Source organism: Taurulus bubalis (genome assembly GCF_910589615.1).
Source record: "Taurulus bubalis genome assembly, chromosome: 18".
NCBI lineage: Eukaryota > Metazoa > Chordata > Actinopteri > Perciformes > Cottidae > Taurulus > Taurulus bubalis.
Window position 1 is genome coordinate 13,367,718 of NC_136606.1, and position 13,603 is coordinate 13,381,320.

At 39.1% G+C, this 13,603-nt stretch overlaps 1 protein-coding gene across 1 annotated transcript; it reads left to right on the plus strand.

The window, feature by feature from the left end:
* Positions 1 to 9,289: 9,289 nt before the first annotated feature.
* Positions 9,290 to 11,063, plus strand: LOC306750801 (beta-1,4-galactosyltransferase 1-like; the record flags this gene model as incomplete). Its single annotated transcript, XM_079234275.1, has 2 exons — positions 9,290 to 9,511; positions 10,311 to 11,063. 2 exons carry the CDS (start codon positions 9,290 to 9,292, stop codon positions 10,977 to 10,979), a joined length of 891 nt encoding a protein of 296 aa, XP_079090401.1. The 3' UTR covers positions 10,980 to 11,063.
* Positions 11,064 to 13,603: the final 2,540 nt, after the last annotated feature.

Genomic DNA, 13,603 nt, shown 5'->3' on the forward strand with positions numbered 1-13,603 from the left:
CTCCGCCGGTTAATGTACTACGGATAAAAATACTACACCATGTAATCTGGCATTTATCCCTCGAGAGCAGAAGCCCAAAATGTGACACATGTCAAGAGTAAGGAGGTAGGGAAAGGGGAGAAGAAGAACAAGCGGGGGGAGAAGAGGAGGAGTAATGGAAGTGAGAGACCAAGAGACTGTAGCTCTTCTTCTCCTGCTCAGATGATTCAAAGATTGCCAGACGTTTTTTAACTGTGCAGAACATTTTCCATTAATTATTAGAATTAATTCAGCATCGTCAAATCCAAAGCCAAGACAGAGAAACCCACATCATTAGAGATGCATTACAAGCGTGCTTATACACTCAGAGTTATTGCAACACATCACAGGCGCCAGAGCCAGGCCCAGAATGTAGTGACATGAACTTCATGTATTAAGAGAAGAGATCCAAATTGAGTTTTATTTTTACATTTTATATCTTTTTAATGTTACAGTACTGTAACCACACACACACACACACACACACACACACACACACACACACACACACACACACATTATATATTGTGCTGTTATATGTTGCACACAGTCCTACAGAACAATACACAAACCTCTAACAAAAAGCTGTGTTGCAGGCTATATTTTCCCTCAGAGTCAACAGTAGCTGTCAGACATCTACAGCATGTTTGAATGTATGTCTGCTTAACGTAGCCTAGCCCACATTTCTATTATGTAGGAATAGTCGATACACATTATCAAAAAACTCAAAATAACTAAAACCTTGGTGGTCACATAATTCCCACCAAGGCAGTTCAAAATAGAAATGTCATCCCGCAATGACCATCAACAGGCTATGTTATACCAGAGAAGTTGCAGTTCAACAAGTGGTCACTTATCAGAGAGAGAGAGAGAGAGAGAGAGAGAGAGAGAGAGAGAGAGAGAGAGAGAGAGAGAGAGTAAGCAATGCAGTATAATATACAGTAGAAGCTCCTTCCTCATCTGTGACGACTTTGCCTGCACTGAAAAGGCATCACAGCACAACACCAGAATGCAAAAGTGTGATAAAAAATGATGCTTTAGGCCAAGAGCAGCCTGCACAATATCTGAGAAACGGCCCTCTGACAGTGTGTGGCAGCGTGCTTACATCCACAGTGAAAGAGGGAGGAAATGAGCCGAGCTGCCAAAAAATGTAACTACACAATGGCAACAATAACGCCAGACTTCGTAGTCCACCGACACCTCGGGAGGAAGTAGCGACACAGCACGCGTCCCAATGAAACCCATAACATCATGTATACATAAAGGTCCTTACCTTTTTAGACGTGGTAGAGTCTGGATATCGTCCGCAGCAGTATGTAAACGCATCTCCTGTAATCCTCCATGAGGACCGTTAACTGGCTAGCAAAACATCAGACGATGGCCCAACTCTGACCGGCGCGCGACCTTTAACCTCACGGCAAAACGTGTCGTTATTCTTGTAACGTAAGAAAAAGAAGAAGAAGAAAAAGAAGAAGAAAAAACGCAGTCAAAGTAAATCATCACGGTAACAACGAATGACGAATGGTGGAAAGCAGTGATTAGCTACTTTTTTTTAATTAACTAATTACTTGCACCTGTTCTCTTTCTGTTATGACACAATGGCTGTTTTGAAACAAACATGACATAAAACTAGACAAATGAAGAAAAAAAAATTGCACCGATTATTCATAATAATAATTAATCATCTTAATTATTTAATATTTTTTATTTTAGTTTGGGTATAATTCATTTAAACATTAGCAATTATGATATTACAGTTTAAGTTATTCTTTGGTTCATACCAACAATTACATTCATTTAACTCTTTATAGGAATATTTTTATATTTGGAGAAAAAGAAAATGCACTTAATCCCTTTCTTACTGAGGGTTAGATGAAAATAATGTTTGTTAAGTAAAATTGTACGTTTGTATTGTAGGTCATTGTGAAGCTATCACGAGCAGTTCTTTGCCTAGCTTAGTACAAAGACTGGAAACACGGAAAAGATGCCAATGTCCCCATTGACAGCAAAAAGTCTCTACATCTTCCGCCGTAAACTAAAAACATTTGTTTTCCGACTATACCTTAAATAAAGAAAGTAGCACCTTAGTACCACTTTAGTAGCACTTAAATGGCACTGACTTATAGCACTTTGTATTTTTTCTTTCTTGAAGAAATTGTACTTTCTTGATTCTTGTTGTTCTGAGTTTGTAATCATGGTTGAATGCACTTATTGTAAGTCGCTTTGGATAAAAGCGGCAGCTAAATGAAATGTAATGTAAAACATCCAGCCTGAATCTGTCCAAAAGAAACCAAATCCGCCCACTATTACCTCAAAAAGCTTCATACATGTTGTAGTGACAATTAGCCGTTTTACGGGGGTTATGTTAAGGTCCTGGCCCAACAAATAATGCTGATGCTAGAGTTTAGTTAGATCGTTGCGGACGGTGGCTTCATAAAGCATACAAACGTGTGGTATCAATCTCCTCATGCAACTCTTGGCAAGACAGAAGATAAGCATATTTCCCAAAATGTCAAGCTTTTCCAGTAACTAACTATTTAGCAGCAATGGGCAACGACATGGCAGGGCCTGGGGAACCACTTCTGAGGCTGTGTCCATAAGGACTGGGGTATTCCTGCTATAACACTGTATATGTCTTTTCAGGGTGGACAGGAAACCCGAGGACACCCACACAAAAGTATGAAAGTATATTGCAATTGCATTGTAGTAACACGTGAAATGAGATCACCAGAGCAGATTTGATATTACCATTCAGAAGCATCCTGGAAAAGTTTTTACTATTTAGGCATGCCAAGTTCTGTCTTTAAATGTTGTCTAACCCGAGATAAACATAGCAACATCTAGTAAATATTGGCATAATGTCAACAGCAACCATTACATCAACTTCACAGTGAATGGCAGCGTTGCTGAATAGATATTCTCACTCAACGAGTTGGGAATAAGGAGGACCATGTCTTGAAATGATGGCAGGCGAATAAATGAGCATGGAGGTCTATCTACCTGAGATAGAAGGGACCCGTGCTAATGAAGAGGGAAATGAGTGAACGAGTGTGTGAGTGAGCGAGACAGCTAGTGTGTGGGTGTTGAGGTACCAAGTGTGTGACTGAGCGAACAAGTGAGGGAGAGTGAGCCTCCACAGAGCTACCTATCAGGGATAGGAGGAAAAGATAGTTAGGCGTGAAGACCATACGTCAATGGGCCCTAATTGAGCGCTTCTCCTTCGTCCTCCACTTGCTACTGACACATCGCCCCAGGGCCTATTGGGAGATCGCCGGCTTCACGTCACGTAGAAAACGAGAGCGATGGATGATGAGGGGAGCAGAGGATGGTTCTCGTTGTTTCTCCTTCCCTGGGTTCTCACCCACAGCCCTTGTGACTTCGGGCTGATGTTTCCCTAACTTTTGAAGGAGCGGAGTTGCCAACTCAGCTTTCTCCTAAACACTGCAAATGGTTTTGGCCTGAAGGCTCGAGTGGCAGAATTGTGACCACAAAACTGCTATATATCAAATACCTGGACAGGCTGCGAAAACCTGGGCAGAAGATTTGGAAGAATACTCCTCTTTAGCAAGGCACTGAACCTGAACTTCTAGTATGTGGTAATGGCAAAAGATAATCCAAAGGTTGTCTCTGCTCAAAATGTGTAACCCGCGTAACTAAGCGATCTCAAGACATATTTACCTCATTCACCCTCTAATAACAGCTGTCATTACACCAGTTGGGGAATATATCTTCTCCTTCTTGGGTTGCAAGTGGTCATGTCTGTTGTTAGAGATGCGGTTGAATGTTCATGTCCACATATTTCTTTGTGAGCTCTTTGGACAGACCACCAGTGAAGATAAATACAGCCTTGAAGCCCAGTAAGGTAGCATGACTAGTTTAACTAAAATAGACTTTATTTGGATTTCTCCACTTAGGGTCATGCAGCACAGACAACGCAGGCGGATATGTCCTTAAACTGTCTAATTAATAAGTTAACTTGTCATTCATATTGCTGTTTAACTGTTTTGTAGTAAGCCTATACAGGTTCTGTAAGACAACATGAGTCTTAAATACACTGGAACTTACCCAGTAACAGGAGTTTATTTTGTCCCAGTGTAATATGACTGTTATTTACCAACAAATATTGGTTTTAAGTCACATGTGTATTTTTTGTTGTGCAAATACAATCAGTAACAGAAACTTGTTTGGGTAAATAAAGTATTAAGAAAAATAACTAATTAACTCGTTAACTTATTAACACTGGGTCAAAACAACCCATTGTCTTTGGAGGTTTTCTACCAAAGAAGAGAAAGTTAAGTCAGCATTGCAATGAGAGTTCATTTAAAAAACATTAAACTCAGCTGATCATGATCTATGTTTCAGGCTGAAATTGAAATAAAGAATCACATTTAAACTGATACCTGAAAGAGGCCTCTCAAAAAAGACACATGCTATTGAATTGATTTATTAGATTATTTTCAATTCAAATAACTTTCATACATTTATATCATTACAGTATGCGCCTATGGAATAAAAGCTTTGAAACACAAACGCCGCATACATCATAGAACAGGTTTTGTCAGACCATTTGAGCAATGAGAAGCAGGTGGAGTGCAAAGCAAGGTTGAGAGGTGCGCACACAATACACACTCACATGGACACACACACACACACACACACACACACACACACACACACACACACAAACTGCTTTGTTCCCCCGGGTAGACCATGGAGCCGTCAAAACCACTCTGATTCTGAATTAGCTCTGATTGGCTGTCATTGCAGTGTGTCCCACACAGCTGAGACCACTCAAAACCACACACACACACACACTCACACACACACACACACACACACACACACACACACACACACACACACACACACACACACATACACACACACACACACATACACACACATACACACACACACAATTTTATGGTCTGGTATCATATTTCACTAAACTGCTGAGTTCTCTAGGCTGTAACTAGGACTGTTTTAAGAGCTGTGGTTGAGTTTAAATGTGCATGCGTGTGTATCAGTGTGTGTGTTCACATCTGTCTATATGACTGCAGTAAATACATGTATTTAATGTATTCAAATTTTCAGATGGTTGGGCAGTTTGTTCTGCCTCTTGCAACATTTGGATATTCTCTCAGGATCTACACTAGGCCAAAATACATTTTGAAATATTTCACATATTTTACAACAACAATCTACTAAAACATCAGTCCAGTTCAGTATCTGGGAACATGGTTCTGTTTAAGGATTCATATAAAAAGTCTTGGATCTGTTGAGTGAACTTCTCAACAGAGAGTAAAGGAAGGCATTTGTTTTAACATTGTACTCAACTGTTTAATTAAGAAATGATATAGATTTCCACACAAACGTTGCTCTGACACCACAAGCATGCATGCTAAGTAAAATGCGGGTCCAAAAAAAGCAGACGCGCCCAACTCCAAAGGGATTACACAGTGCCAGCTAAGTCAGGGGGGGGTTTACTAGTCTTTCTCGCTCAGTTTGGGTTGGATGTCCATCCAACAAGCCCACTTCTCTGGTTAGAAAAATGTCTTGGTAAGCATCATTCTTATTCTAAAACTCAAGCTGGGAGCAGCAAAAATAAGCAAAGAGAAAACAGGAGGAGGTGTAAAAAGAAGAAAAAAGATTCTATTAAAATGTTCAAAACCAAAGCTGGATTCCATCGATAGAGGCCTTGGTATCAAGTTTCTTTACGAAAAGCAGCACATCTATCCAAAAGTGTGGCACGTGTGTCTCTTTCTGAAACACAGTAACATTCATAAATACACTCATTAATTCACATGACATGCACGTAAAGTGTATGTGCGTGCGTGTTGTAGGGCCTATATAGGATGCTACACACAGGCTTGCAAAGTAATCTCAGGAAGAAATGTATCTTCTAGTACGGTGTGGCTCTTTTTTATTGATGATGCATGACTAACCTCTGGTGGCGATATACTAGACTGCACATATTTATAGGTACTCAGCATACACTAATAGATCCTGCACACTGTCCTCCCAACACTCACAGGTCACTCTATCTCAAAACACCAAACGTTTCACACTGATTTGTACAGTGATTACCTGTGTTGCACCTAATATTTAATCCAAATAGTAAGTTTAGTATGTAATCTTTGATAATAGTTCCTCACCATTCTGTCTTCCAAACACCACTGCTAATAAAATGAACAGTGCACATGCATTATTCTAGTTTTGGAGGAGTTCAGCTTTTTATGTTTGCCATCACAAGACTTTTGACAGAATTATGATTTAAGCAAACATTTTGCATCTTGGTTGGCACTTCAGGCTATTTTTCCGCCTTGAGAACTCAAGTTCAGTTGAGCGCCAACATCAACATATTAACCATGTATCTCACATAACTGCAGTAACGAAAACAAAAAAGGAATTCACATTGTAAACACAATGAACCATAGTAATTGGCTTAAACAGGCAAATATGGGACAAAGGAACATCTCCATTAAAGTCCTGGGAAAATGTTTGGGAATGTGGGAACATTTGCTTATTTTTAACCTCACCCTCCCCCACGGCAGTGTCAGCAAAACTGCTTAAAGCCATGGCTTACATAAATAAAATTAGCTGTTGGACGTATTGAATACATTGTAAGCCCCACTTAGCCTCAGCGAACCTTGATTTAGACATAATGTATACTGGTGAGAATAGATGGGAATGATATATGAAGGCTAACTCATTTTATATTTAGGCTGAAAGATGAAGAAAATCCTCATGCTTCTTCTTTGTTGTATGGTCTTATATGGTGTATATAAAGGCACACAAACTGAAACGTTACTGATTTATTGTATTGCAGTTCCTAAAGCAGAACAATATACAGTCTAATAAAAACACAGTCAGTAGGCAGAGTGGTAGTAAGCTGCCACCAGACTGGCTTACTTTCAGCTGTCTTTCCAGCACACAAGCAAGCCCTCACTAAATTGAACACAGAGCACTTTTCAAGGAGCAAAGCCTACCCAGGGCTCCAATTTTAGTTGAAACAACTAGTGTTTTCATGTTACGACAACATTTTCACTCATTTAAGACCAGAACACTAACGTTAAAAATAGTAACACTATCACTAACGTTGGGTTTATTTCACCCTAAAAAAAGGCTCAAAATCGGGTGAAAGATTAGGGAATCATCAAGAAAAAATTATTAAAAATATAAATAAAGGAGCTATCAACTTGTTCTTTGGTCCACATGTTCCTGAGGCATGTGAGCTTTGTCCTGTGAAGGAAACGTCTCCCATTTTTTCACCCTCTATCACTGTGTTCAGCCATAGTTTACACTGCGCCTTTAAACCCATTTGCAGTGTCTTGCTAAAATGTGCCACTAGGGGTCCTCATTTGTGAGGTTGTAAGATGTCCCATTATTTGGTTTAAACAAGCTCATGAGTGAAGCGTCTTATGGGTGCAGTATGAATTTCTGGCCTTCGAAATAACACTTTATTTACCTCTGGTTTGGGACTTCTCGTTATCAATGAACTAAGCAAACAGCTGTGTTTTCAAGCAACGTGTTGACATCACATTAGCAATATGAGACTATGATTAGAAAGAAAACATTTATCATTTTTCATTTTATGCCAAGGCCTTTTTTTTAATACTGATTTATTGTGCTGCATATGTCTTTTTAAAGATTCTCTGTGAAAGTCAAAGCTATGGGAGGTCCAAAAGTAACTCGCCTGCTGGAAGGAACCATTGGATGGGGGACTATGAGGTAGACAGGAACAATTTGCAACCCACAAGAGTCAACCCTTCCTCCGCAGCTCTCTACATTTTAATGTTCAGCATATTCATTTTGCACATTTTGCATATAGTTCAGCATATTGTTTTGTAGTTGGTATCCAACGTCGTTGTTGTTCATGTTGCTGCATAACCTTTTAAAGTCAGTTATCTAAGGAAGCAGACAAACCTTTCCTCTCATTCACACATCCTTCCTTTTCTTTGGATTAACCAAGTTCTTCTAATAGTTCCGAACATTAGTACTTAATTTTTTTTACTACAAGTTAAAATATACTTATGCTTTAAAATGAAAGTCGTCTTTGTTTATCAGTTATGGGTGATATGGTCACATGATGTCAACACTGGCTGCTTTGTTGTCAGTGTGTGTGTACTAACGTCACATGAACGTCATATGTTGAGTTCATTTTCTGGCTCCTCGAACAGTTACTCAGTTGAGTAATTATAACATTTAGACAAAAAAAACACAACATTTTATTAAAATGTGAAGAAATTTGACCAAATTTTGGAAAATCGTGGCTCTGGCATCATCATATCTACCAGTTCAACACTGGGAGCAACATCATGTCTGCCCCATTTGTCTGTAGGTAGGTGGTCCTTTTATTCACACTGAAACTGAAATACTACCTCCATGTCACATGACACCCTTCAGCCTTCTCACGGGCTGAATGTGCGAAACCTGCATGGAATTTGGATGTGGAAACTGATTTAGGATATTGGGGTTTTCTGCATTGTGGCTGTGGTTTTTGTTCACTTACATGAGCTTAAAACATCTCAAAACTTGTTTGTTAGAACAATGCTAAACTGGAGCAGCTGAAGGCAAACTTCTTCCATGTGCCAAGTTTCACACAGGACACTGAGGACGTCCAGTATTGTCAAATCCCCACCACTAGAGGGCCTAGTTTGACAATAGAAATGAATTATTATTATTGTTCTATTATTTAAAGTGGTAGTTATACTGTTATAAGTAAGTCATATTTTGTCTTGGGACACTACTTTTGTATTTGGTTATTGTTTCAAGTAAACTAAAACCAGTCTTGAACTTGGTAGATACACAAATGAAAGGAAAAAATATACCAATTTTAAAGTCATACTCAGACACACAGCAATACCCTTTCAATTAAATTATTGAGTCATTAGATCTAGGAAACATAAGGAATTTGTTTTGTATATCATGGTTAATTATTAACTAGAGGTGTGGGGCCCAACCTTATCAGCTGACGTGAACAAGGAAAACCTGTCCGGTTGCTTTTTGTTAGGGAAATCTTTGACTGGCAAATTGAGATGCAGATACCACAGCTGTACCAGGGCAGCGAAGAGTACAGTACTCAACTTCGGCAGGAGCAAAAATGATGCAAACGTGTTTTAAAGGATTGGCCCTTTCTGCTTTTTTCAGCGTGGCATGTTTTGTTCTGCTTCTATTTTACGACAAAGGCACTTTCGATATTTTTTCACAGCCATATCATATTGCAGATGGAAACAAAACCATTTCCCAGTTGATAAAAGAATTTGTTCGAATGAAGACCAAAGTCCTAAATAACAGTCACGAAGAGACACGGAGGCCACCCAATAAGAGCGAGACTTTGGGACACTGCCCTGACACCCCTCCAAAACTTGTGGGTCCACTCCATGTGGAGTTTAATTCTAAACAGACTTTGCACAAGGTGAGAGAGGAAATGGGTTCTCATCTACTGGAAGGAGGACGGTATAAGCCACCAGACTGCATTGCCCAACAGAAGGTAGGTGAAGTAAAGGAGAAAGGAGAACACAATTTGTTTTTCTTTTTTTTTGTGTGAAGTATGTCTTACATACTATTTGGATATTGTAAGAAAATAATCATAACTAAATCAATAACGACTTGCAAGATAATTACACTTAATTTTTACACTTCAGCTTTATTGGCATAGGAAACATGTTTACTTTGCCACGGCATGTGAAATGAAAAAAAATGTATATATGTACAATAAGTAAAGATCTACTAGAATACAGAAATGTGTGAACAGAACTGTGTAGCATTGCAGCAGTGTGATAAAAGATATAAATAAAGAAAAGTAAAGTTTAGCTTGTATATATATATTTACCTGAGTAAAGTACCTAATATAGGTAACATAATAACCGACTACTGATTATAAAAAGATGAAATTAAACACTGCAGCTTTTTGATAAATGCATTTAAAAGTAAGGCTTACTTTGTATGCACACTCTGTCGATGTAGATCAATGCAGTGCAAATAGTCAGTGCATTAATATACTGACAGTTTTCACCATGGTTTTGTTCCTGCCATAACAGCTACACAAATCTTGCTGCTGTGTTCACACATTGCTGTATGTGTTTTACTTGAAACATAGAGAAAATCTGAACGAGATCAAAAGTTAAAACATAGAGGATAATTACAGGGCAGTACCATCTGAACTCACTGCTATCAGACATACTTGTAGTATATGGGTTTTAAGGATTGTACACAAAAATAAAAACTCCAACATCTTAATGATTAGACATATTTATGTTAAAACCAACTGATCTATTTCATTTGTTTAGGTGGCGATCATCATCGCATTTCGCAATCGGCATGAGCACCTTATTCACTGGCTGTATTACCTCCATCCTATACTGATGCGGCAGCAGTTGGACTACACGGTGTATGTCATCAACCAGGATGGAGAAGGCGTGTTCAACCGGGCAAAACTGATGAATGCAGGCTACGTGGAAGCAATGAAGCAATACGACTACGACTGCTTTGTCTTTTCTGACATAGATTTGATTCCTATGGATGACCGTAACCTTTATAGATGTTTTGACAATCCTCGACACTTGGCTGTGGCTATGGACAAATTTAACTTCCACTTACCCTACAACACTTTCTTTGGTGGAGTTTCCTCATTGTCCAAGAGCCAATACTTGAAGATTAACGGCTTCCCGAACACGTTCTGGGGCTGGGGTGGTGAGGACGACGATATTTATAATCGAATTATCTTCCGTGGCATGTCCATTTCTCGACCTGACTTGGTGATGGGAAAGTACAGGATGATCAAACATAAAAGAGACTTGCACAATGAGGCTAATCCAAAGAATCCTGGTAAACTGAGACAAACCTTGCAGACCATGAACACAGATGGAATTAATTCTCTCAAATACACAGTCAAGGAGATTAAGAAGGATATACTGTACACTTTTATCAACGTGGATATTGAGGCGCCGCTAAAATGAAGGAGGATGGAACCTGTGGCTCTCGGACTGCTGTTGACCATTTATTTGTTCATTGGTGTTTCAATAGTAATCCATTGTCTTGGTGTAGGGGTGTGTGTGTGGGTATGTGTGTGTGTGTGTGTGTGTGTGTGTGTGTGTGTGTGTGTGTGTGTGTGTGTGTGTGTGTGTGTGTCCAAGTGAACTAAAGTGGACACATCAATGTTATATGTACAAGGGGAAATATAACATAAGGAGTTTTATATTTGGTTGTGTCATTTAGGGAATATTTTTCTGAATGAATTTGTTTTGAGATAATCATCTTTACTGTACAATGCAGTAACAACCTTTTTGTTCTTGATGGGTTGACATGCTTTCAAATATTTATGTACTTTTGCAATGAAGTACTGTTCTGCATAACTGAAGTTATGAATGTACCTTTGTTTTGTGAATTGTAACAACGTTTTATAAAATGTCGGAAGCTATTGAGAACTCAATGAAATGTAGGGCCAAGATGGCCCAGCACTTAGCTTGCCTGTGAACATTAAAATAAATTCATCTCATAATAATATTATGCCTCATCTATAAACACCTTCCAAGTCACTTAACAATGTATGCAGTCAAAAATAATTAAAGATGACAGTGGAAAGAATATGTAAGATTAATAAACTATAATGAGTGTCCCAAATGTTGTACGCTTGCTCAGTGAAACTGTGCTTGCAAGCTGGAACATCACTAACAAACACTTTCTTTTTTTCTTTGCTGGGGTGTATTAAGTTCTGCAAGATTCATGCAAGGCTTCTGTTATAGTTGTCTTGGCTCATATCAGGTAACGTGTATACACTTGCTGGAACCAAAGTGAAAGCAGGAAAGGTTTTCACAGTCACATAATAAGGACATTTCAGAAATGAAGTGTATTGTTGTTGTTGTTTTTTCAATTCCTATATTTTCTAAAATAATTAACTGACTGTCTTACAAATGTAGTTCCAGTTTAGTTTTCTGTGTTGCTTAAACTCTTCCCCCTCAGGGTTCCAAAGAGCTCCAATGACCTATAGTTTCAAATTCATATCAGATTGTGTTACTAGTTTTGTTTCCCCCATCACGCAGGTTCCTTTTCTAGTTAAAGGTACAATTGGAGGCCTTAGGGTCTCGAGAAATATGACCTGACAGGCCAGTCACGCAGTCTATGTTTTTAAAAAGAATATTTTACATCCCAGAAAATACACACTCACAAACATATGGAGTGTATAGACCTGTCTGCCCAATCTCCAAGGGAATTCTTCAGCATTGTTGCTCTTGTAAATGACAACCCACTTTGAAAGGGAGACCAACTCATGCTAATGTGCAGCTCATAAAGTTAAATTAAAGTGATGGTTATCTGGTAATTCCATCCAAGTGATCAATAGGGGAATTTATTCAGAATACATCAGGATACATACAAGTTATGCGTCTCACAAAAAAAAAAAGTTCAGTTATGTGAAAAAAATGCTGTTTTTTATTATTTTTATACATCATTTTAAATCCTTTATTAATCCCACAGTGGGGAAAGAATTATCTAGATTTCACCCATCCTTTGTGTTTAAGGAGCAGTATGCTGCTGTGAAGCGCAAGGGTTTCAGTGTCTTGCTCAAGGACACTTCGACATGCAAACTATGGGGAGAACAGGGATCGAACCGGCTACCTTGTGGTTTCAGGACGACAACTCTCCATGAGCTACATGAGATCTTTACATAGCACAAAGGCACAAAGTACGTGGACATAAAACGTTGTTACGCAGTTAACAGGTTACGCTTGCGCATGCGCGACTCGACGATTCTTGACATTTTGCCAAAAGCTCAACATTGAGCATGAATTGAGAGCGGTCGTATCAAATCTACAATCCCGTTTTAAAAAGATTTGTAGAGGAAAGCAGCTCATTGCAGCCACTAATACTGATAACGTGATGGCTCACATATCTGCACTCATTCTGTTTTGTTTTACGCAAGTTGCACGTTATTGTGATTATCTTAAAAAGATATTCAGTACAAAACAGCTTAATTGCAGCCACAATAGGCAATTTTGTGTGGTGTGGTATGAACATTTTTCTTCCTCCAAAGTGGGATGTGACAAAAAAAGTTTGAGAACCACTGATTTATTCCATGTTTTTTTCTTGATTTGTACCTTTCGGGGGCTGTAGCTCAGGGGGATGAGTGGTCGTCCAGCAACCACAAGGCAGCCGGCTCGATCCTCAGTCCCCCCATAGCTCACATGCCGAAGTGTCCCTGAGCAAGACACTGAACCCCCAACTGCCCCCCGGGCGCCCCCCAGGGCAGCCAACTGCCCCCTAACCAAGGATGGGTCAATGCAGAGAAGAATTTCCCCAAGGATAATTTCCTTCTTTCTTGTGACCTATATAAAAGGTCACAAGACAAGGTATGCAAGATATAAAAGGTCACAAGGTCTATAAATAGACAAAAGCAACACAGTTAAAATGTTGCAACCACAATCGCTCGGGTGAAAATCATCCGACTTTAGTGTTTTTTTGAGCCCTAGAGTGCCCTAATATCGGGAATATTAGTTTATTGGTGTATTTGAATATATTTTGATGAGAAGTTTTTTTTTTTTTATCAGGTACTTTTTATCGGGTAAAATATACCCGACGTTAGTGA